Genomic DNA, 27051 nt, shown 5'->3' with positions numbered 1-27051 from the left:
TACACCTGAACCATTTGCAAACCTGGGCTGAAGTTTGCACATACGACATTAAACCGCACCCACCCTGATTTAGGGTAGGTTTCAGGTTCTGTAATATGAACTGTTCACAAATCCCTAGGTATTACTATTTCAAGCTTGACTCACTTGATCTACACATCTGCGCATAGGGTGTGAGGGGTTTGGTCTTTCATTTCTCAAGAACTTGATGGATAACGTGAACCATTATTTCTGATTGTTGACTTAAATATTTTCACTTTGCAGCAAACGTTTTAAAAATATCTTTGGATACGGTTACTTGTTCAAAGTTTAATTGACAAATGAAGAATTTTAAGTCTAGACATTTTAAACATCAATAACGATCACAATATTTGGTATTAATTAACGTTTCATTTAAAATATCTTCAAGCATCACAAAATACTGAATTCTTTCTTCTAAACGTTCATACACACACACATGCACAGAGAGCTTTGTTCTGTATTCAAGAAACTTTTCTTAGTCGCTGAATGAGAAACTATGGTAACCACTGAGATTTTAAACACTTTCTAGTTACACTCCTCCTTTACAAAGTATCTTAGCTTTGCCATTCATATTCTTTAGAGACAAAGAGGGTAACCCTTATCCTTTCCCATTAATGCACAGACTACAGTTAAAACACTAAAAAGAAGCACCTATGGTGACAGCAAAAATCTGAGTTAAAACTTCAAAATACTGATCCAAAACCCACTGAATTCAAGGGAATCAATGAAATCAAGCCCTATGCGAGGATCATGTGGTTTTCAACCAAGATAATCAGAAATTGATTGGAAGGAAATATCCTGCCTACCTGCAATATTTACAGGGTATGGATGTAGCCACATTCTGTTACTGATAACACCAGTTATCATCATGGAAGCCTCCTGGGGTTGCATTGGAGTGACTGAGAACAGATTCTGTCCCATGTGGGGGAAGAGAGAGGGGGTAAGCTCTTCAAGCTATTAATTTCTGATTCCAAAATTTTTAATAATCCTTTATCTTCCTTTTATACAGGTGCTGAGCTACTGATTTTCTTCTATGGTCAGCAGATTACTCCACCTTTTGAATGTTCTCTAAAAACAATATTGTGACAGCTGCATAAGTGGATGGGTAGCTTGATGGGGTACACATACTCTCCCTGCCATCATATGGCCTGCAAAAGGACCTATCATACTTGCAGTCCCTGCACATAGAGGAATTCAGGACTTGCTCACTTGGTGTACCTCAGAGGAGGTGGGATGGCTCAAGGAGGAGACACGGCCATACCAGGTATTTTCACACAGGTCTAAGAAGCACTTGGCCACTCATAGAGGAATTATGGCTCCCAGAGACTGGTTCCTTTCTTCAGATCTCCATGTGGCTTTGCAACTGTTTATCTGATATTATGTCCTCATTATGGACAGCTCCTCATTTTGACCCAAGTCACAATTCAGAGACACATACCAGGATGTGTCACTTGGTTGGAATGATTCTCCCTCTGGACTCAAGACACCACTGGTGCTTTGCCTGCATGCAGTGCACAACAACTGTGTTTCCATCTCCAGTATTCAATCGCTGTTAGGCTGGCCTTGCCAAGTACATCAAGAGCCAGGGAAATGACAAAATTGTACTTCCATGCTTCTGCCTTACAAGCCAAAAATGTGCAGAATGTTATTGCCACTAGAACTGAGTGACCTCTCATCCCTGAAGAATGAAGCATGAACCCAGTACTCTGTAGCTGGCAAAGAGAATTTAGTCCCCAGAATCTATCACAAACCTTGCAGACTCGTGTCCGATGCACTATATTCGTGCTGCTGTTGTGCTTCCTTTTTGTCCACGTGTAAACCTGGGGGATTTTTCCCAGAGTAGCAGAGGGGAAAGATACATTTCAATGTGGCTCTCATCAATTTCCCGCACATGCAAACATCAGAGATCGATTTGTTTTCTTCCTTTGAGTTGTCTGCACCAATTTCATTAATGAGAAACTCATAGTCAGTGTGTCTGGAGGTCAGTTACTACTTCAAGCCAGAAAAACCAGCATGATAGCACACAGAAGGAGTCACAAGTTCACACATTTGCTCACAAACACTTTTAAAATCATCTACTTTTCTTCTTGGCATGCTTGAACAACTGGAAAATGAACTATACATTGATCATGGTCATGGGTCTTATTAATTTTGGTTGAACTGCGTGATCAATGCGACACACAACGGACAGGAAATGTCTGGGATTTGCAGCAGATGTTGATACACTTCTAGAAAGTCCTTTACTAATTAGCTCATGCATATTGGAGGCCAACTGTTAGGACCTTGTCTGGGTGTCAGACAACTGCAGTACTCCCTTGAACGTGTGGCGCAAAATCCTGGCTCCTCTGGAGTCAACAGCAAAACTCCCAGTGAGCTCAGTGGGGCCAGGATTTCACCCCTGGCTTACTAGAACTGCTAGCTGACCCCAAAAGTAGCAGGGAGGTGGCAGAGCCATGGCTCCAACTCCATTCTGCACCAGCCAGAAAAGCTGGTTGGGATCAGCACATGCTGTGCCATCTGGAACTGTAGTACAATAACTTTCAGAGTGCCCAGTAGGGCTGCGCACTGCTTTCGGTGCAGAGCTATGGCTTCAAGGCACAACTGAACCAAACAAAACCGATGATGATAGACACACTGTTTCCGAACATCAGCTTGTCCTCTCGCAATACATCTTGATTCCATGCTGGCATGATGCCCACACTGCATTGAAGAAGAACAGATGATTTCAAGAGAACTATATCCACCACTGGTTCCCTCTCCCCTCCCCCCTTCCCCCCCCCCCCCCCGCCCCCGCAGTTAGAACAGAGTAAGGACATTAATTGCTGGTTGCTTCACTAGTTCTGGGGTCTTATCAATTACTAAAGAAAATTGCTCACCACACAAAAGATCCGGAATGTCTTATTGACGGTGATCAAAAGCTTCAGGCAGCTATTTCTCTTGCAATTAATGACATGCAGGGCACGCATGCACTGCCTGGGATATTGCAAAGCAGAGCTAAGAAGAAGCTGTACCCATGAAAACATTTACTGGAACGGCCTCAATGCATAGAAAGTGCGCCAGGATGTGGGGGCAACTAGTGGCTTCTTCCTTCTATTATTTCATTCCTCTGTTGAAGCCTGGGTCATCTCAGTTTGATTTTCTTTCCATTTGAATTAACGCCTATTGTTCATGTGTTCAGCATAATGGGATTTGCCAGCCAGGAATTTTACAATCTTTCCTGCACAAAACTGTCTCTCCCCACCTCGCTTGCCTTCTTCCCATTTTTACTTTAAGGTCAGTATTCTTCTGGGGACATTTTTGGGATGTCAAGGTAAGAGAGTATTTATTCTAATCCGTGAGCACTTCTGCTCTGGAAGCAAATCAGATGCCTGAATAATGTATGCACAGTGTCCACATGCTGGATGAAATCAAAGGGCATATCTGTACTGATCACATGTACGTATTATACATGACACGTTTCAAAAAAATTAACTTTCCTTCTCTGAATATTCTATTCAGCTTTTGCTGTAGGGAAAAATTGACTGTTTCTAACATTTACCGATTAAAAACAAATCCTTCCATAGCTTATTCACACAAATTCAATTAGTGGCTTCTGCCTGGTTTCTACTGGATAAGTGTCCTCATCAGCATAACTGGATGGCACCACTTTACAAGTGTTGGCAGCCACAGCAGAGATGTCATTGTTTATTATATCATAACGATCACCTGTACTTATGCATAGTAAGTGTCTTTATAGATAACATGCTCATACACGAATTGTTGGAAAACAGGTTAATAATGTATGCACCATTCCCAATAGCCATTTGCCTTCCCTTAGATGGCAAAATGACTCTCATGCTTTTGGCATTCATTACATGATTTTATTAATTTCCTGATGAGAATAGGAATCATGACTCACACTCCATTCGCCTGAAGCTCCCTCCAAAACAACATACTCCATTTTTTAAAACGTGTTTATGGAGGAACTGGATGGACCAGGAGATTGGCAACGGGATTCAGAAGTCTTGATCTAGGTTTGAATCTGGGCTAAATGGAGAGTGACAGAATTTTCACCAACTAACACCACTGTCTCTCTGAAAGAATCTGATGGTGTTAGTAAAGTTCTGAGTGAAGAAGTTTCAATACCATGTTTAGGCAGTCTCAGTAGAGAGATAAGGGATTCCATCTGCTTTGAAGAGTGTCCCTCCAACACATGGCTGGGCCAGGTGAACAACAAGGGCTACAAAATGTCCAACACCACATGGATGCACAGAAAAATATTATAAAATGCAAAGTGACTTTTTATTATAGGAATAGCTATACTGAACCAATGGAAAATTAAACAAACCTTTCAAGTGCTGACCCCAATGCAGGGTTTCCTTTTCTAATACAGGAAGTGATTATTTCAAATGTTTTCAGGCTTTCGTTGGTAGAACCTTTTAGACAAGTTTGTGTTGCTGCTTACTGTGCTTTACCTATTCTGTAATAAATTAAGGATTGAAGCCTCCAGGGCTATCCATCCAAACTTTGGCATTAGCACTAAATTCACTAGCAAAAGCCAGCCTTCTGACTTTTTAACGTGGTTTGGCCAAGCAATGGAAAGATGTATGAGAGGGTTGTGTGTGTCCGTGTCCACACCACCCTCTCTTTCCATGTGCATATCTGTTGAAGAAATGGGTTGTGAGGATCACCGTTAAAAGGTAACAGTTTGACACAGCTCAAATTCTGCCTTTTAACATATCCTACTAATTAGCTGGGAGCCATATTTATAAAGTTGTCAGAGGTTTAGGACGGTGTGAACTTTGTGCAAGGAATCATTTGCCTGATTGGTAAAGATGTTTACTGAGATTACATGTACAAATTGTTTATTTGCATGTGCAAATGGCCAGATGTATTAGTGGTCATTAGCATAGATATGCACAAAATTTACGCAGCCATTCCGGGTAACTGTACATGCAAATTAGATGGATAACTGCAGGCATACTCTGGATAGTTTTGGGACCAAAAAGAAAAAGAAAATCTTGTTTTTGCCAAAGTTAGGAGTATTGCAAATTGCATACTGAGCATACACAGCCGGTGTGCACTTCTAGTCTTCTGATATTCTGAAAATATAGCTGTTGGGTTCTTCCCATGTGGAAGCAGTAGGACAAACTTGGATTCTCAATGTATGGGGGCCAATAACTGTTGTTTCCTAAGCCATTTGGAAATGTGCAGGAGCTTGCCCACAGGCAGAGTTAATGAAAATATTAACTGCTCATGATCAATATGAAATTTGAAAGTTCTCTTATCTCTGGTAAATGACAAAAAAAAAAAAAAAAAATTCAAACAGTCCAAAATGGGCATGCATTTTTTTCAAACCTTCCAAACATTTGCCTGCCCATAATTTAATATGTCTGAAATGGTTTCTTTCGAGTGGCCCACGAAATACATCCATTAGGTTCTGAATAAATAAATACAATTTCAGCACCAGACAGACCATTTTGCAAAAGCTAAGGCAGCATTTGTAGTGTTTTTTTCCCTAAAGAAAGTGCGAGCAGGACAACTGCTTTGATCACATTTCTGCATTAGACAATTCATTTTGATCTGCCCTTTGAAAAGGGACATCAAATTATTCATAATACTTGAGAACCTGAAACGCCATCATCATTGATTTGTATTCAGCTAGTCAGGGAGACAAAATATGATATTCTAAATATGCTCTATTTCATTTAACAGTTTTGGAAGAGGTTGGCATATGTTACTCTGAATTATTGCATTCATTCCACTATTACTATTATTACAACAAAGTATCAGCTATCTATTTTTTCTATAGATTTTGTAAATACAGGAAAATAACCATTCTTTTTATAAGAACTTTAATATACAGCTTTGAACACACTGAAGTTATTTCAAATGCACTGCATTATTAACTATTTTGTGAACTATTTTGCCAAGCTGGAAACATGCAACCAGTCTGAGGACAAAGTATGTCTTTAAGAAGAGTGACTAAAATCTACTGTAAACTAATATTTTTTATTATTATCTGGTAAATCTCTGGTCTGAAAACATCTCTCTCCTACTCTCACAGACACACATATCTAATATCAGCGAGAGAGAGAGAGAGAATATGTTTACATTAAGGTCTTTCCTTTTTTGTTCAAATTTAATTTGTTTCAAGAAGCACTTTTCTCTGATGATGCTCAAAAGAATTAGAGCAGCTGAAAATTAAATAAATAAATGTAATGCATTAAAAGAATCTACCAAAAATACACAGTAAAGATAGACAAGTTATCAATTGCATGGTTATATTTCCAGTTAATATAAACCATAGCTTACAGAAAACATTTTTCACAACTATGACCTATGAATAAAAATAAAAGTAATCGACATAAGGCACTGAACACATAATGCAGCTTATGTTACTTTAATGTATGAAGGACTTGATCTTTGGCAATTGTCAATATATCAGCATTTCAATGAACACCAGGAGCACAAGAAATTAGACCTCAAAGTGATTAAACACAAATAAATCTAATTGAATCAGCAATCGTGCTGCATCCCCAGATTTTTCAAAGTCTTCTATCTTCTGTCAACAATACGCCTACATATTGCAGAAACAACAATTGCCAACGTTACATACCACTGCCATATAAACAATATTTTAACACAGTTTGAAAATGTATTGACACAGAATGTGTTAAAAGTGTAACATTTATTGTTAAAAAAAAAGTGTGTGTGTGTGTGTGTGGGGCAGTTATTAGAAAGGGTATAAATTGGGCATCTCAGAGAAAGAAAAACTGCCAAAACTACAGAATTGCCAAGAACAGATGGATTTAAGTGTCTACTTATTTTATATAATTTCTTAGAGCTTATCAAGAAGTTTCATTTTCTGTAACTAAGTACTGTAACTCTTTATCTTCCTGTTATCTCATGAATTAACTTTTAGACTGACAGACAAGACATAAAACTATTTCAATTCATTCATTCATCTGTCTCCTGGACTAAACAATGAATGAAAAACTGTTACTGTCAATGTCGTACCCCTACGACAAAAGATGTTCTTGCCCCAAATTAGTATGCACCTCTGAAATTCATTTGGATGCTCTCTTCACTGCATTCTTCATCAAAGATTATCCTTATCCTTTAGGTTGTTACAGGAAAGAGGCTACATAATGAAAAATAAAATCCCCAAAAGTGCAAATATAAAATCTAATAAGTAAACATACAGATTTATATTAAGAGTTTAGCTCTGTTAAGATTGCTTTTTGTTTACTTACTTGTTTTAGGAAAAATTCAACCAAAGTTCAAAGGATTGTGCTTCCACAAAGCAAGTGATTACATCTACAGCTGTTGTTTGTTGGGAAATGAACCACACACACACACACACACACACACACACACACACCCCCCAATAAAACAATCCCCAAACTGCCTGTTGTTCCAAGATATGTTCAGAACCACCTACCACCATCAACGTCTTCTTCACAATGCTGTACTTGCATATGTAGCCTCCTCTCACCCCCACACTTCTGTAACATTACATAATACTGAAATATCCTTACAACTGTACTTCCATACAAATGCATCAAACTAGCATACATAGATATGTGAGGCAAAGGAAAAAACAAAACAAAAACAGATACTATACCTTCAGAGGCTGCATTATTTTCTTCTACTAGCTTTTATTAGGAGTGCCTATTGTTCATATGGTGAACAGTCCAACAATCAAAAATAGAAACCACTTCTTTTTGTTCCTAATCACCAAACATGCCCAATGAGGCTACTTTCTAACTTACTGTCTTTAAAAATCCTACATGTATTAGAAACATCGACAGGGTTGTACAAAGAGCTGTGACAGTAATAGGTACCCTCCAACTGAAAGAAGACAATCAATTAAAAACCATTTGCAGAGATTGTAGGGCTGTCAAAGACTCATTTACAGCTGTGGTTCATGAAATCAAACTGCATCTGATTGCCAAGCCATTTTTTCCACTGCATCTAGAAAGCCAGGACACCCTCCGTTAACTCTTAAAAATAACGTTTGCATTACTGTATTCCAATCAAAGAACCCAACTGCAATATAATCTGGGAAATAACTTAACACATTATGCACCAGTATAACTGGTAGAGAATTTAGGAAAGAGTCACCAGGGAGCAAACCTGGCTGATCCCTTCCAGTTCTTTTGGAATTAGCGGTGGCACATAGTTTAGATCACAGCAGCTTATCCCATCCAATAACTACTATAAATGAATATCTCTCTGTGTATCAGTATCCTGCTGAACTCTCTTTAATTTCCCATTTTCTGGCGCATTTGAAAAAGACATCAGGAATGATTTTGACAAACAAGTCTGTTCCTTTCCTGTTGGCAACTAAATGTTTCTTGCAAAGCAAAAGTACGAAAATGTCTTCCTTCAAGCAGTCTGTGATCTGATTTGCATGTCTCTCAGCACTATTCCGAAACCGTTGTTCTCCCTCCTCTCACACACACTCTCCTTTGGCAAGATTACAGTGGATGGGTATGCAAGGAGAAGTGGGAGAGGGGCACCAGGGGTACAAACAGCCTCCCCTGAGTAGAAGACTGCATTGGACTATTGGCGCCCAGGCCAAGAGCCTCTCCTAGACGGACATGAAGACTGGATTCAGACAGCAGCATGCAATAAATTTTTACAAAGGACGTAGCAGTTGCTTTGATCTCCAAAGCACAATGCACCCCAATGCTCCTAGTAGGATAGTGCACCTCCACATTGCCCCAAGTGAGGCAACTATGTGTTTTAAGGGGCAAATCCAGACTCAGGTTTCATGAACTGTGAGGGCTCAAGACTTCTAAAAATCAGACCCCATGTAACCCTTTTGGCTGGGTAGCCAAAAAAATAAATTCTAAAAAAATGGAGGCACTTAGAACTAGCGGCCTCTTCTACAGTGGCTTAAGTAACTGTTGCTATGGTCACCTCAACCCAAAAAAGTTTTTGGAACAACAGCAGCACAAAGAATAAGAATGGCAACAGACATTCAGAGAACAGCTAACCAGCTTAGAAGGCATAGATGGTACAGTGACTAGCATGCTAAATTATCTTCTCTTGAGCCGTAGACTCAAACCCCACCTTTAGGTGACTTGCAAAGATGAATTTGGTGAACTCTGCCTTATTCCCATTTGTCCACATGGCAATATCATTAGAGACACAGCAGCTATGCCCCCTGGTATGTTACAGGTCAAGGCTGGCCTCAAGCTAATAATATTAGTCCTTCAGGGTCATAAGCAATAAATTCATTTACTAAGAAGAATAAATATATAAATAAGCTGGCATATAATCAACCCCCCTTTTCTGCAAGCTGCAGAGTGTCATCTTAAAATGATCCCAATTTGTTTATTATCGCTAGGTCTGGGATATGCTCTTACCCTGAAAGGTGGATCAGTCTTCTGCCTATGTGGTACTTGGTCCAAAGTGCCATCAGTACTGCTCCTCTTCAGACCAGCAGTGACATCAGGCACATTGCTAAAGTCTGCATTTGAAAGAAAAACCACCACAGTTTAGAGAGTTACCTATGATGAGAGGGAGAAGAATCAATTTGTTTTCATTTGTAAACGCTCTCTGCTGCTAGTCAGGTCATTTGGGGGGAGGGGGTAATACGTTAGCTTTCCCTATATATAACACAAGAGGAAAAAAGAAATGGACAAACTTCAGAGTGGAAGCTCTGCTTTTAAAAATGCAACTGGATAAGAACGAACATCTGAAAAAACATACATATCTGATCTACAAAAATAAATCTCTTCGTTCTTGCTAACAGCATGCTTCCTAATGTAGCCTCATCAGTCTACAAGGCAGCAGTCTGTGCCAGTTGATGGAGAGGACCAATCAAAATGATTAAATGTACAAAACCACTCTCTTTGGATGAACACTCTGTTCTAGGACATGACTTGGTTTTAAACTCCTTAATGGGCCAAAAAAGAGAATCTCATCTTAGAATAACTAACTTTTCTTGGCCGTTGGCTCCCTTAACATTTTAACCACTTGTGTTATGCTGAACATTTTTATTTTTTAGCAATACAATACCATTTACTGTGGTAATACAAATCCCACACCAGGCGCAGCCCAAGTACTTGCTTGTCTACACTTAAAGGGTGGCAGCAGCGCAGCTATGCCGATGCAGCAGCACCACTGTAGGGCTTCAGAGAAAACCCTACCTACGCCCATGGGCGGGCTTCCCTGTCAGCATAGGTACTTCACCTCCACGAGAAGTGGTAGCTAGGTCGACAGGAGAAGCTCTCTCGTTGACAGGGAGCAGTCTACATCAGGAGTTAGGTCGGTATAAGTGTCGCTCAGGCGTGTGAAAAATCTACACCCTTGAGCGACTTAGTTATACCGACATACGTTGCTAACATAGACCAAGCCTTAAGCAGTGAAACAATTAAAACATCCCTATATGCACACCAGACTTGAGTGGGATTCCGCACGGGTGGGGTGAGATGCCTTTGCAGGATCGGAGCCTCAGCTAATTACCTGCTGAGGGGAGGGACTGTTCCCTTAATTGCTGTATAAAATGCAATTGGTGCTGTACAGAAATGTTAAACAGAATACCTAAGGAAAATAATAAAGGAAGAAAAAACTATAAAAAAATAAGAAAATTAAATGAGAGAGAGCTAAAATTAACAGAACAAATAAATAGGCAACGATCAAAACTTCCACCAAAAAATAAAGGAAAAGACAAGGAAAATAGAGCAGTCAGGTACGAAGCAGAAACATAAATCTTATGAGAGACACTATTCATCACCCCGACCAGTTTGCTTGAGTATTCTGCCCCCCACACACGTATTTTGTCTTTTGAGTTTTAAGATTTTTTTTTCAGTGCAATGACTATGTCTTCTCATATAGTTACACAGCATTTACTGTTAGCACAACATGGCCTGATTGTGGTTGGGGCAAAGGATGTAACCACAATTTAAATTTGAAAAAATAATAATTTTTTTTAAAAGGTTACAATTAGCGCTGTCAAGCAATTACAAAAATTAAGAGTGCGGTTAATTGCACTGTTAAACAATAATAAAATACCATTTATTTAAATATTTTTGGATGATTTCTACGTTTTCAAATATATTTATTTCAATTACAACACAGAATACAAAGTGTACAGTACTCACTTTATATTTAATTTTGATTACAAATATTTGCACTGTAAAAAAAACAAAAGAAATAGTATATTTCAATTTACCTAATACAAGTACTGGAGAGTGCAATCTCTTTATAATGAAAGTCAAACTTACAGATGTAGAATTATGTACAAAAAATAACTGCATTCAAATATAAAACAATGCAAAACTTTAGAACCTACAAGTCCACTCAGCCCTACTTCAGCCAATCGCTCAGACAAACAAGTTTGGTTACAATTTACAGGAGATAATGCTGCCCATGTTTTGTTTACAATGTCACCTGAAAGTGAGAACAGGCATTCGCATGGCACTGTCGTAGCCGGGACTGCAAGATCAGTACATCTGGCACGTAAATATCTTGTAATGCCATCTACAACAGTGCCATGTGAATGCCTGTTCTCACTTTCAGGTGACATCGTAAATACAAAGCAGCCAGCAGTGTCTCCCATAAATGTAAACAAACTTGTTTGTCTTAGCAATTGGCTGAACAAAGTGAGTGGACTTGTAGGCTCTAAAGTTTTACACTGGTTTTGTTTTTGACTGCAATTATGTAACAAGAAAAATCTACATTTGTAAGTTACATTTTCACAATAAAATTGTATTGTATGAGGCGAATTAAAAAATTATATTTCTTTTATCATTTTTACAGTGCAAATATTTGTAATAAAAATAATCTAAAGTGAACACTGTACAGTTTGTATTCTTTGTTGTAATAGAAATCAATATATTTGAAAATGCAGAAAAACATCCAAAAATATTTAATAAGTTTCAATTGGTATTCTATTGTTTAGTAGTGCGATTAATTGTGATTAATTTTTTTCAATCGCAGTTCATTTTTTTTGAGTTAATCGCGTGAGTTAACTGCGATTAATCGACAGCTCTAATTACAATAAAGTTTTACTACCAGGGAAGGAGCCCATTTTGGGAATATTATGATGGAGTAAAAGTTGGATACCATACTAACACTGGGAAGGAAGGATATGGCCTGTCAATTGGTCTGGAATTTGTAACCTCTTATTTCTTCCTTTTGTGATGAATGCAAAACATCCTTTGATTGTGCTCTTGTGTGCCATCAGAACTGGTCCCAAAGGTCAGATAGGCAGCAACATCATCAGCCACATGGCTAAAAGCTGCACACCCCTCACCCTCCTGACCCCAAAAGTAAAAGAAAATTCTCTTGGAGAATGTCACATTTACAGATGAGAAGGGTTTTAATATTCAAGCTATCAAATGGAACCTGAAGTCAACAATGAAACAAACTATACAACCTAAAATTTGTACTGAGCAGCTCTCAGCACCCAGAGTTACCAACAACTCCAATGGGAGCTATGGGTGCTCGGCACATCTTGTATTTGGCCCAATGTGCACAAATGTTTTGATAAGCTCCTTTCCTAATTACATTACTTATGCTATGTTTTGTCATGCTAGCAGGCAGATACATGACTCACCATCATTCAAGAGAAATGATAATGTAACCACCACTAGAACTGAAAAGAAAATATGCTTCCTAAGTCAGTTATTTACTATTAATTATTCAATTAAAGCAGGGCAGATAGTGCACAGATGGGATAATCCATGAGAAAGGCAAATACATGTGTAGTGTCCAAGAATATCGCACATGTAAGGAAATTTCAGCCCTTGCATCTCTGCAGTTATACACGCAGAAGTCAATATGGAAATTATTCAAAAGACTGAGTTAAGATACAATGGAAGCATATCCCATGCAGACATCTGAGGCAGCAGCATTCTTATGCTATATTCCTAGTCAGGAAACTAAAGGAAATCAACTTGAATACGTCAACATCAGCCATCCGGCAAGCGACTTCATCTACCACAAAGAAACCATCAACCAGTGTAAATGTCACCAATCTCCTTTGTCCATTTAATTAACAAAGAAGTCTTAATTACATTCCAGTCCATGCCGTTTTTACCAATTCATCCTCCCACTGCAAGTTATCAAGGGAGCAAGTAGTAACAGGGAACATTGTCTCTAACTATCAGCCTATTAGAATCTTTTTTCACAATACTTCATTCAGGACTTGTTCTATTTTAAATTTTCTGACCAATTTGAAAAATATCTAACACTCATCGTCAGCACATCAAGTGTTACCAAACGTCAAGAGTCTTGTAGCTGGGGAAGCCTCCTCCTATCCCAAGGGGAAAATAGAAGGCAGCATGTTTCAACCTGCTACTCTATTATAGACAACAGCCAGTTGGTGAAAAACTTCACCAAACTCCATATAATAAAGGAACAGATGGCACAGCAAAATTAGCTGTACCCAGTCTCACTCTCCAAACAGGCTCAGAGTGCTGTGGAGACAGCATGCTCAGCTTTGGGAAGTGGGAGAGGTTCCGTGCATCGCTTCACACTAGCCTCCTGTCAGGTTAAGAAGCAGTCCTGACAGACTTCAAAGGCAGTCCTGGCAAGAATGGGGTGACTGCAATGAAATGTCTCAGTAATGGAGGGTGTAAATAGGATAAATGGGGGTGTTTGGAAGGGAGGGCTGTAGAGGATTCCTTCCCAGGGAAAAGAAGTGGATATAATATAGTCTTTATCAAACTTGGTACAAGGTTAACAAGCTCTTATGCTCCTTAAAAATAAATGACAAAATTTAAGTTAAGTTTTAATAAGTTTTTTAAAAGAAATATAAAATAAAATAAGTCTTTTAAAAGAAATTATTTAACTCTTCAAGCACTCCTGAAGAATAATCATCAACTTCAGTGCTTTCTGCTCATAGGTTTTGTAGCTAAGCAGATTTTGGTCCTGCTTCTCCTCTTATATCTCCTCTCCAACAAGAATCCTGTCTTCCTCCCTGCTCTTGCAAACCTAATGGAAGAAGGGGAGGTGAAGAGCAAGCAAACAAAAATACATACACCTACCCCTAAAAAAAACCTCATCTACTGGGGAAGGGAGAAGAGCAGAAGACTCATGAAATAGACTGAGGACCTCACCATGAAGACTTGATTTATCTGAGGAGCACTTAGACCAATGGTTCTCAATCTATTTACCACTGTGGGCCTCAGGTGCAGCTCTCTCTATGTGGGCCACAGCTGCACAATATATATACAACCTAAATGGCCCTGAGGATGTCAGGTGTGCTGATCGGGACACAAGTGGCCTGAGGGCTGCGGGTTGAGGCCCATTGACTTAGACACTATGGTGATAGGTGTTATGGAAACCCTAAGATAGACAGCAAAGAAGAACAGACAGGCTTCAGTACAAACAAGCAGACTTTCATCACTTGTGCATTACTTAGGACTAAAAAAGTTTAAAAAGCTTGCTGAGACCAAAGGGCCTGATTGTCCTCTTTCACTGATTTTGCATGGGTGTAACTAACACTGGAGTTACTCCTGATTTGTACTGGGATGAGAAGAAAATGGATGCTTTAGACACCTTAGAAAAGGTTTACAAGCAACAGATAGAAACCAGTTGTGATGGCCTCAGTCTATTTCCTCCACGGCAGAGAGCCAGATCTCATTAACTGGTTGTAGTGTGATAGGCTGTTTGCAGAAATAATTGTTGCCTCAGGAAATGCTACTATGCTTGCTCATAGTTCTGTAGTATCTGAAGAAAATTTGGTGGCCTATCTAAAATGAGATGATGGTCCCAGCCCAGTTTCTAGCAGACCAAGTAAAATCATTATCACAACTGGTACTAATTTGCACCAGTCAGAGATAGTCTCAGCAGAGAAGTCAAGATGTGAACAGGCATGGGGACTGAAATATCCACTCACCCTTATAGATGATGGTTTAGATCGTTGGCTATAGTACACAATACAACTCAGGAGGAGACTGGGAGTACAAAGATAGTCATTGTGCTCCCCCAACTTTGGGCTGGCTGGGTGGCCAGCCAGTTCTTCACCATAACTTAGAGCAGCCTGTGAGCTGCTTGAAGTTACACTGGCTGCCAGGAGACCCAAGGTACTGATACCACAGCCTGGAATCTGCAGGAAGCATGGGGATCCCAACCATGCTCTGGTCCCCTCCCACACTCTCAGCAGAGAGGGTGGAAGAATAGTGGTGTAATAATTGCTACATGAGCTCTATTCCACTATAGGCTCCCCAGGGTGAAGGGATCATGGATGGTAACACCATCCCTATGCCCAGATACTGCTGCTAGCTCAAAGCAAAATAGCTGCACTGCACCAGCGTATCTGAGCTGGTTTCTGTGAGACACACGAGACATAGTAGGGCAATATGCCTACAAAATGGCATTGTTTGGAGGCACAGCATAGATAAACTTGCTAGAACCACATTTCAGATCATTTTTATTTGCAACTTGGCAAAATTATTATATTGTACTATATATTAAGAATTAGTAGCCCCAGTCTGTTGTGCGGGAAACAATCAATTCAATGAGTTTCTTGAATGATTGTGCATGCTTTAGACACTGCTTGTAACACAGCCAATATTTAACATAGGATTCCTTCTTTCTCTGTGGCCTGATCTATGACACAGACTTTCCATAACATGGAAGTTAGAAACTGCTTTTGTGTAAAGACACTAATTCAGGGGTATGGAAAGCAGCATTTTTTGGGGGGGTTTTGTTGTTATTCTCAAGAATGGTCAGTTATGAAAGCCTGCAAATTCCTTTTATTCGTCTAACAAATGATACAGCCAAGAGAAAGGCAAGGTTCCAGAAGTCTGGAAAGAATGTTTCCAAAGTCTCTGGTAAAAGTCATTGTATGGCCTCAGACAAATCTCAGGAAGCTGCAAAGCCTTCGTGGTCTTAGTTCCTCAATATCTATTGAAAAAGAGTCAGGGAGTGGTAGATGAAGCATTCCACCACAGCTTGGAGAACAGAAATATCAGTGTGGTAAATTCTAACAATGCTCCCTAGAGAGCAGAATTCATAACTTCAAATTAAATAGTTCAGCCTGGCAGATAACTGCATCTTATTCTACTGAAAAGTAAAACTATTTCATATTTTCAAACAGTAGAGATACTCTTTTGCAATAAAATTACAAGAACTTAAAAGAGTATATTTACTTTTGATTAAAGCATATATCTTCTTATCCTCCTTCCTTCAAATTATAACTGTTACGTACCTGAAGCTGCATCTAAATGGAAGGACGCGTGAAGGTGTTGTTTGATCCAGAAAAATGTCTTATAGAGTAATTTACAAGAGAAACTTTTTTGTTTTCTTAAAGAAGATACTTGAGTTTAATAAATATTCACTAAAATACTTGGGATCCAGTCACTTAGATCTGATGCAAGCAAAACTCACTAAAATGAATGAGATGTCTGCATCAGATCTGAAGAATCAGGCCTTTTAAGTTCTTTGGTCCACATCATTTTCCTGGTTATCTTCATGAAGGGGGCATTCTGCATGGTTTCTCCCATCCTTGCTGCAGTCAGTCATCTCTACATTTTCCTGCGTAGGGACCAGAGAGAGCCTTCTATGAAAATTTTGACTGCAGCTGGGAAGGGGTGGGAAAAAGAAGGTAAGCTTCTGCGGGGGGTGGGGGGGGGGAGGCAAAGCACACTTGTGGAAAATTCAGCAGACAGCTAAGCCATAGCCTTAGGGTGCATTAACTGTTCAAAGCCCTCTTCTATGCTGGGAAATCCCCTTGCGGGAGGGAGATGTGTCCAGAAACTGTGGTGACTGGGGAATTCTTGGTAATGGAGGTTTCAATGAAGCTTTATTGCAACAGAATCAGACAGGAGGCAGAGGACCCCAGTGCTTTTACACAGAAGCACAGGGCTTCCGTCTGGATGCCATTCAAGTCCTTTATCAACGGCAGGGGATCCACTGAGTTTGGGAGCAGAATCTATGGGGAGTCGTGTGTGTTTGTGGGCAAAGATGGGGCACATCCTGTTCCCTGAAGGAAAGATCTCCTGCTGAGGTGATCCTCTCCTACAGAAGAGAGGGTGATCAGGTTCTTTGTGAAGTCAAGCCAGAGAGAAAAATTGCATAACCTGTAACACAAGTAGTTATGCACTAAATGGAGAGAGAAGGGGAAGCCTAGATTCCCCTAGAAAACTGAACATGAAAGATATTACTCCAACCCAAGTCATTCTCCTTAGTTTCATATGAAGAAGTCCATCCATTCTTACTCTAGTACCCTGTCGCTACACAATGCAGCATATGAAAATTGCTTATTCTGAGTGATAGCTGCTCATGATGTAAACTAACGACTTTGAGAAGAGATTTAAAACAAAGTTTAGACAAGGCACCTCCTGAACAGGTTTCTAACTTAGAGCCAAATCCTGAGAGTCTTTGGGCTCTCTCTTGACTTCAAGATAAGTTGCAGGAGCTCAGCAAAAATTTAGCAATTCTCAGGTATGAGGAGAACACAACAGGTAAGTAATTAAATTAACCCAGTTACTGCCACTAAGTTTTTCACTGTTCTTTGGATCAGAGTTTCTTAAAGTATAGTCTGGAGAATTATTATAAATTTATGAGTTGTACTAGCCAAAATAACTTTTAAAGCAGATAAAAAATTACAGAAGCCAAAATAAAGATGGTTAGATGATAATGTTCACAATGTGAAAAACTAAACTCAACATGGGATGTTACAATTTTCAATAGATAATAAATCAGTTTAGTTAATTCCAGGCTTTCTTACAACCTTTTTACAAAGGCAAAATTTTATCCTAGGTCTACAATTATGTGGGCAAGCGAGTGTGTTATCAGCATGGAACGATGGATCCTTAAATGTAGATCCTTATTAATCTCCTATCAAGTTTATCTGCTAATAGAATTATAGAACTGCTCACGTTAGTTCAGCCAAAACAATTCTTAGTAGAATTCAGAAATTAGACAGGTTACTTAATTATCAAAGTATTGTCAATTCAGCCCAAAATTATCTTGCCAAGGTGATACTGATAGCCAAGCTTTGCCACTTATACACACACAAAACTACGTATCACACATTACACCCAGAACATAATAAGCAGATAATAACTTTGAAGATATTTTAATTTCTCTGGAATTTCAATTCAATATGCTCTCATGTTACTTTAAACAAAGGTTCAAATAGTGGGTAAACCTGCAGCTTACAAGCCAATTCAAAGATTCTTCCTCCTTTTGTCTAACAAGCTATCTGTTCTGTTGACCACAATATCTGTGTGATTTCTGGGCTGACCTCTGAAACACTCAGCGTTTCTCACAGTTAACTTTTGCTGTGGGGAAGCCCAGTCTCCTGATTCAAATAGCACTAGGCTTAGTTAGTGTACTGAGTTTCTCCACCCTCAACACACTCAATTACTTATTGAGCTGGCATAACTTCTAGACAACTAAAATTAAACTTGTTAGTGTAGCAAGTGCATGTAAGAGATTTTAGTAATTCAGCAGGTTTTAAGTCAGGAACATACTTTCTGAGATGCATTTAGCCTCGCATAACAAAACTGTCACTTGGGTAAACAATACATGTATAAAAGCCATTCACTACTTATCAGTTGGAGCTGGCATGAAGGCAAGTTCTCTAGCTCAGCTTCGCAGTTGCAATGACTGGTTACTCAAAATAGAAAGTTCATTCAGGTAATTCACTCCAGGTGTTGTGACAGCTGTATTCCTATTCTCTTTCCAGATTTCACAGTGGTTTCCCTAGATAGGCAATTAAAAGATAGAGTTCACGGGCTGTTGTCAGACAAGACTTTAGCTATTGCCAAACAGAGTGCTCTTGCAGGCCGGACAGTGAAAGTCCTGCTCACAGTCTCTCTCATTCAGATGTTTTGGCTTCATGACGAAACATGTTGAACAATACAGGGCATTTTATATATTTTCTGTTGGTGACATGGCCTGGTTCCTCTTGTTGGCAAAGCTAGTGAGGACCAATCAGAAAGTAACTGAGGCTTCTTCTGATGAAGATTTGAAATGTCTAGCCAGAATACAAGTTGTGTCTCTTTTAATCAACCAATGAGAAAACAAGGTTTTCTTTGTTTCTTGCAACATTGTGTCTGCAAAATTTTTGTGCAAAACATCTTGTGTCATACCAGTTTGTGTAAGATGTGTTGGCCCATATGTTGAACACCTCTGGCTTTGCTCCAGTCAGCAACCTATTTCAGCAAGTTATTTTCTGTGGTTCCTTCGCAACACGTTCCAACTTCACACAACTCTATGCTTTTTTTTAAAGCAGCACTTTCAATTGTCTGCAAAAATGTCCATTTTGACATTAGAACAAAGTCTTTATGTAAAGTCTTTTCATACTCCTTGATGATTCTATTTTTGTTTAATGCAGCAACATGAAGTCATTTTTGATTCATTTGTTTGGGCAATCACCAATTGCTGATAACAATTAATGAAATCATACAAAACAGCTGTATACACTTCAGTAACAGTACCTGATAATTCCCTACACCTCAGTGACAAGGTTAGTAGGACCACTTCACACGTGAAACTTTCTCTGTGCAACTGCCAACCATAAGATAACCAGTCCTTATGGTTACTTAAGTCATACTATTTTGACTGGTTAAAGATTGGCTTCTCAGTATGCCTTTGGGATGTATCAGCATCTTTATACAAAACAAATACCTTGTGAGATATACCTTTCTTAAAGAATAGTTGTATCTATGTATATCTATATATCTTACTGATCGCATTAATTGGGAGGGCAATCTTTGAGGAGGCTGAAGAATAGAGAATATCAAGGAATTGACGGTAGGTATTATTGACTTCCTCCAATGAATCTGGACACCCTCTGCCAGTATCTGACACCCTCTTTGCCAGTTCCTGAAAGAGCTCAAACTCATCCACCAAAGATGGTAGAGAAGGCATGACAGCTTCATCTGGAGAGGAGGAGGGTATGGTCCTCGGAGTCTCTTTCTCCTCAGTACCAACTTCCTGTTCCTCTAAATCTCGAGGTGGTTCTGAAGTGAGTGTGCCTCAAGAGTTCTCGGGCAAGGCTCAGAGTTTGAGAAGCATGTTGGTGGTGCACTGCCCAACCGTCCCAATATGGCCATTGGGGGGGAGGGTGGGATAAAGCCCAGTGGTAGCACCCATGGGGGGCCATACCATGTTGGTGGTGGTGGGGTCATCTGTGGGTATATCCTTGGGCTCTGTTGGTAGCGAGCACCATATGGAGCTTGGGAAAAGTACTGCAACACTACCTCCTCAGGGTTGCTGTCTGAACCCTTGCAAAAGAGTGGAGGGGCATGGCATTGGTGGGGGATATTTCCCATGCTCTGTAGAGGCTCTTGGTACCAAGAGGAGGGGACTCCAGTGCATCTGGCATGTAGAGGCCTCTTGATGGCGGAGTTCCCCCTGTACCGATCATCCTGGTGTCAGTTGCAGTGCCAGGGAGACGGGATGTCGTCCGCACCAGTCACTCTTGTGTCGGTTGAGCCACCGCTGGCAGTACTGATGTGGGCTCATGGACTGGGAGCATCTTTTTAAAGAAGTGTTTACTCCTGTCCTTTGGTGCCGATGACTCTGTGCCTGTACCCATCAGGTCCATGAGCCATGCTTACTGTCTGTTTCCATAAGCTAAGGGTACCGGACCGAGATGACCTCAGTGCTGAAGATACTGAGTGAGATAATTATTGCTTGCAGTTATCTCGGGGCTCACTATGGGGGCTTCCCGCTTTCTTTTTAGAAGATTTGTGAAAGGGGTCCGCAGCCTGCTTCTTCAACCTGCAGCCCCTAGATATAGAAGGCTGTAGGAAGACTCATGTCTACCAGGCTACTGGGGTTGGAGAACTGCCTCCATGAAGATAATCTTCTGGCAGAGCTGTCTTTGCAGGATCTTGGCTGGAGCTGTTGGTAAAGACCACATTTCTGTTGTGTGGCCTTCCCCAAGGCAGTGAATGCACACTGCTTATCCATGATTGGGATCGTCTCTTTACAAGTGAGGCACTTCTTGAAGCCCAGCAAACCAGGCACATCCTGTTGGGAGAAAGGGCTCCCAACGGGGGAGAAAATGTGGGAAGAAAAATAAACTTTATTTTTTATTTTTAAGGGTAAAATAAAGAAAGGGGGAAAACTACAGCTAGAAATACAACTAGGAGACTAAGTATCCATAGGTAAATTGATTAAGATGATAGTCTTAACAGACTGCTATTGACTGCGTCTCTAGCCAAGGGTAGTCAAGAACGAACTGAGGACAGTTAGCCCATGTGCACTGGCTAGCCTCGTGGTGCAGCCCAAGGAGAGACAGTGCATGTGCGGGCCCAACAGACACTGCTACCGAAGTTCTCTGATCAGCAGTGCAGGGACACAGGCAGACCTACAGTGAAGCACCCGTAGGCAGACCTACAGTGAAGCACCCGTAGACACACTACTCAAAGAATAAACAATGTTTAAATGCATGGAACACAAACAAAAGACACAGGAGCAAGGTAATTTCCTCAGGAAGAACTACATTATGTAAATGTTAACTCTGGGGTAATTTTATCTATTTTCATCTCAAGGCAGTGTTTTACAAAAAGCCATCAGTGTAAGTGAGGAATATTTCACAGATTTACTGAAAGATCTGAATCAACAGATGGAGGGAGACAGAAAGAGACGTGGGCTGCTGTGAAACTGGCAAAAGCTAGTGCTTCAGTCAGAGTCTGCTACTGGAAGCGATGAGTTTACCAGCTTGAAGTTCTTCCAACTCATTTTCTCTCTTTTTCTTAATACTATTATAATGTGAGACATAGAAGACTTCGAGAATGAGAAATGCTCTGGACTCAATGATCTTTCTGATGGAAGCTCTATAGGAGCAGGGCTACCTGATCTTTATTAGAGAAAACTAATTAGACTCTGAAGAAGTCAAGAGGGGGACATCCCTCTTGAAGGTATTTATCTGTCTAGGCTAGGGTGACCAGACATTCCAATTTTATATGAACAGTCCCATTATTCGGGGCTTTGTCTTATATAGGTACCTATAACCCTTCACCCCCAGTCCAAATTTTTCACACTTGCTTTCTGGTCAGCCTAGTCTAGGCATTTATGCAACACCTTGTTATCTGAGTGTCTGTATGGCAAATTTGAATTTGAGGCAATGAAGATCTTGAGATATTGTAACAACAAATCATTTCCTGAAAACGGCTCTGTAATAGAGATTTAAACCTATTCAGATCAACCTCTGTTTGTAGCTCATGCTTCAGATGTCAGCAGAAGATTCATTAATTAAAAAAATAGACACATTAAACACTAGCATACATAGTATTCAATTCTTGTCATTAACTCTACTGTTTATTTCTCCATCATCTACAGCATGTAGAAATGGGGCAAGTCTATATTTTCCATGGCAGGAAAAATTCCATCCTAATTCCCTCATTTTTATTACCTCTTTACAAATATTTGTTTAACTTCCTTAGGACAGAGAACTTGGTGCAAACTTAGTTGCTCAGCTAATTGGGTTTTCAGTGTTTCATTTTATTTCTTTTCCAGTATAAACAGGTGGCTCAGCAGCAAGTGCATGCTGCCACATGGGAAGTCAGATTATAGCATCGGAGAGGCTGTATACACTGCCACAGCCGAGTTCAGGTCTCCTGAAGGAAATGAATCACTCTTATAGAAAACTGAACTTCCAATGCCTGGTTTTTTTAGCAGTGGCAAACCAATCACTTTTCTTCCCTTCTCTTTGCTCAAAATTGCCAGATTTTGACACAAGGTAAAATGTCACATCTGCAATGCAAGGGATTAGGTAGGAAACTGCATTCGTCATAAAGACATTAAGGAGTTATAAGCATATAAATGAAAACTCAGACAAACCATATCACTAAAGCTAAATGAAGTTAGTGTTTTTCAAAAGATTACTTTATAGTAACTTCTGCTTCATTATAGGCCAGATGTTGTTACCCAGCATGACTAAAGGTAGGTCTACGCTTACAGCAGTGTGTGTAGAGGATAGGCACTGCACACCCAGCTAGCATGGGTATAAATAGGAGTGTAGGCAGTGAGGCTCGGTAAAGGCAAGGGGAGTGCAGTACATGCCTGAACTCCCCAGGTCTCACACCTTACCCACCTAAGTACTGCCTCCCACTACCCACATTAGTGCCTACGCTGCTATTTTTAGCAATGTAGTGTTGCTCTGCCTCTCCCCTGCTGAAGCCTTTCCCTGCTGTAGTGAAAGGCTGCAGGGGCAGGGAAAGACTCTCACAGGGGGGAGGCAGTGGGGAAAGGCTCTGGCAGCTCACCACTGCCAGTATGTTTCACTGTGGAGTACAGATACATGTGTAATGCTTGTACTCTACATGCTGCCATAAATGTAGACATAGCCTAAGGGTATCAGCATTTAGTCCTATAGGATAATAATGCACTTGGAGTATATTTCCCAGACCTGAAGAAGAGCTCTGTGTAGCTCAAAAGCTTCTCTCCCCCCCCTCAACAGAAGTTGATCCAGTAAAAGATAGTAGCTCACCCACCTTGTCTCTCTAATAATACTCTGAGGCACTTTTCATTTTCAAACACCTTACACAACTTAACTAATTCTCTCATCTTCCTCTCAGAACTTCTAGGTATAATCATCTGCTTTTTATAAATGGGGGAGTAGAAAGATTAAGACCAACATATTCCAATGTGGCCTCTGCCCAATTTGAGACAACAGGTGTTTGTCTTTCAGAAGTGCTCAGCACATGCTAATCTTCCTGACTTTCTAAGGAGCTGTGGGTGCTCAGTATCTCTGAAAAGGCGGCTCAGGTTGTTTCAAGTTGGACATTATAAGGAACCAAAAAATTCCAACTGTGGTCTAAGTGACTCAATTAATACCACCCAGGGTAACAGTATCAGAGCCAGAGTTAGAACTAAGGAGTCTCTGGCACACAAGCCTGGGTTCAGACTACTACACCCAAGTTATTTATAAATAAAAAGAGAATACAAGGATGAAACCCATTAAGATTACCTATTTAAGTCAAAGTAGCACCACTTTCTTTTGTTTCTACATCAGTGGTTCCCAAACTTTAACAGCCCGCGAACCCCTTTCGCTAAATTGTGAAATCTCGTGAACCTCCTCCTAAAAATGAATATTTCCAGGAATTTAAGTTTAAAATTTCCTTCACACTCTGTGGGGCTCCTGCTGCTGGATCCTGTTGACCGCCCCGGTTAACTGAGCTCCACTGAGCTTGGGCTGCAGGTCCCGCTGACTGCCGGGGCTCGGGCTGCCAGCCCCAACTGCCAGGCCCCGCTCTCCCTGGGGCTCGGGCTGTCTGCCCTGCAACTGGATCCCACCTGCTGCCTCCAATGCCCAGGGTCCTCTGGCCACCATGAGTGAAATTTTGCTGGTGAACCCCCTGTAACATTCTGCGAACCCCTGGGGTTTGCGAATCCCAGTGTGGGAACCAGTGATCTACATGAACCAAATTAGATGACAGACTTTCTCACAGAGCTTGAGTTAGAACCATTTCCCCTTCCCGCTCTGCCACCCCCATTTCAAGGTAAACCAGTCTGCCTTAACTGCTTTCTTAATCAGATAAGCATATACACTTTAGTGCCTAGAGTATGAAACATACTCTAGCAATATCTTATTATAATGGAATATCTGGAAATTAACCGAAGTTGCAAATTTGTCTCTGAGAAATAATGAATCTGGTAAATGGACACATACGTTTATTATACTGAATACTCCAGGTAATGCTGGCCTGTAATATCAAACCAACAAGCTGAGTAGTGGCCCTAATATAACTAATTAATTAGTTCCATCATAATTTTTGTTTTAATGACACTAGCTTTTATATGCCAATAGTCAATTTAATGGTATTTTAAATTGAACTAAGGCCCCAAGAGAGATGCTACCGAGGGTATCACAAATCTTGTAATCAGAAATTATTTTTTTTATTTCAAAGATGACCCAAAAAGTTACTTTATAATTAAATCCAACCTATCAACTTCTCCTTTGTGATTCTTTTATTCTTTTTTTTTAAATCATGCCAAGATTAAGATCAGAAAACACTTGCCTCCACAATTAAGCACAAAGAGGACTTCCTGTCCCTCACGCAGCAATGACTTTGATCTAGGTTTCCTGGGGAATTTTAAAAGCATCCTCCAGATGTATAAAGAGGGAATTGCACCTTTTCCCCCCATTCATGATACATTGAGTTAAATCTGCTTATATCTTATAGGCACAGTTTTCCAGGGAAGCAAATACCCCCAAAATACTTTATATTTCAAGCAGTATCTTAAAAACATGTTGACATCACAAAACAGATTTCTTCAACACAACAGGGCAGTCTCAATCACAGTAATGTTTATACTGCTTGTTTGTGATGTGGCATTTGATAGAATGTTTCAGTTCACAAAAGGCCAAGTCCTGCAGTCCCCACTCACTCTTATTTAGACCAACAAGTCCATGAGATGATGAGTAAAACTGGCATTGGCCTACCACGGACTTGGGGGTGGGATGAGGAGAGAATGTTTGACAGAGCTCAATAGTGCTCTAGGGGTATGATCCGGCTCCCATTGACTTCTATAGGCACTGGCTCAGACCCAAGGGGAGTGTGCCCACTGCTACAATCCTTGAGGGTGTGCAGCAGTATGAGCTGCCTTCTACTAGCTGGTAGGGCAGAAAACAGGATGATACACTCACCTCCTTCCTGACCATTTATGGGTGTCCATGATGCTAGCCAGTCCTAGCACTAAAGATCCTTGCACCCTCCCCCATCTTCTTCTTCGATACAGAATATGGCCACAATCTCACCCTCATTTAGCATACTTCCTATATCTGATAGTTAGTATGACAATAGGATTGAGAAATTCACAGAGAAGGCAGCTGAATAATCACATTAAAAGTGTCTCAAGGTAAAAAATACATTTATATAAAGCGGATACCTGTATTCTCCTGGAATGCATTAAAGAAAACACTGATTGGTGGGAAAGGCTGCTGTAAAATGTCTCCATTTTCAGCGGGATTATTGTTATTATTTTCATAATGCCCTAAATGTACATGGTAAGTTGCACAAATGAAGCATATTAAAACATACGGCAAAACTTCTACTCCTAAAAACGATACCATTTCAACTTTTGATGCTCACATATGGTTATACTGGGTAGCCTTGACATTGCAAAACAGAGTACTTGGCATTACTGGGATGATACAGTGGAATAGGTTAAAAGAACATAATTTTCCTGTAGAAATGATCATTTTCTGTTTCATTGCTACTCTCAGGAAATCACTCTAATTACAGAAATGCGTGAAATTTAAATGGATTTTACACCGTTTATATCTGGATTTTTCTCTTGTAGCATGAGAATAATTTTTTTTAATGGATTTAAAAAAAAAAAGCAAAACTAGTTTTAAAATAACTGACTGGCCAGGGAAAAATACAATCATCATCATCATCTCCTCACCATTTGCAGTATTCTTTTTGAAGTTATCCAGAAATTCTTCCAGGAGCTGTGACTGGTTAGGAGGGGGTAACAAGCTTTTCGGGTCCCTGGAAATGTCGCCAACTGACCACGACGTACATAATGCTCGCTTAGGGCCATAATGACTTGCTCTCACCGTGAGCGTGACACTTCTCTCGGAAAACAATAACTCCATCTGCCTGAGGTCAAGATCAGACACAGCCTCTCCGTTTATAATCAAGATTTCATTGCCCACTCTCACCCCTGGGAGAATGAGAAAGGAAAGAAAATACTGGAGCACTGAAGAACAGGGCTACAAAACAAATTGTATTGCATTTTGATTATACATATTTTTATACAAATGACCTAATCCTGCAGTTATCCCACTGGAGTCAGAGGGAGTTTTGTGTGCGCGCCATGACTGCAGGATTGGCTATTTGTTGTGCCACCTATGACATGGTTGTTTCTACTCAAAGGCTAAAGCAGGATGACTCTGACATGCAGCTTTAGAAAAGGGTATGACAGAAGAATCACACAGACTCTCAGACCAGGAGTTCATTTTAAGGTGGCCCTCAGCATCCTGAAAAGCCTATAGGCAAAATAACTCTTATTTTAGGATCCCAGTTCAGGAAACACAAGGAGCTTTATCACGCTGATTTGTTCATTCTTGCAAAATTGCAACAGGGAAATCTAACAAGTGAAGTTTTTATGGGAGAGTTC

The 27051-nt window shown here is 40.2% G+C and overlaps 1 protein-coding gene across 2 annotated transcripts in view; it reads right to left on the bottom strand.

Annotated features, from left to right (window-relative positions):
- Nucleotides 1-27051, bottom strand: part of TIAM2 (TIAM Rac1 associated GEF 2) — a 104629-nt gene that overhangs the window by 34061 nt on the left and 43517 nt on the right. Inside the window, exons 13-14 of one of the 2 annotated variants that reach the window (XM_073337719.2) lie at nt 26335-26595; nt 9375-9478 (exon numbers count right to left, since the gene is read on the bottom strand). In XM_073337719.2, the coding sequence (XP_073193820.1) occupies nt 9375-9478; nt 26335-26595 (365 nt within the window). Of the gene's footprint in view, nt 1-9374; nt 9479-16350; nt 16412-26334; nt 26596-27051 lie in introns of those variants that run through there. The other variant, XM_073337729.1, reaches the window with a different exon arrangement.

The sequence above is a fragment of the Lepidochelys kempii genome, chromosome 3 (genome assembly GCF_965140285.1).
Source record: "Lepidochelys kempii isolate rLepKem1 chromosome 3, rLepKem1.hap1, whole genome shotgun sequence".
NCBI classification, from domain to species: Eukaryota; Metazoa; Chordata; order Testudines; family Cheloniidae; genus Lepidochelys; species Lepidochelys kempii.
The sequence above is the reverse complement of the archived record's forward strand: the minus strand, read 5'-3'. Positions and strand labels throughout refer to the sequence as shown.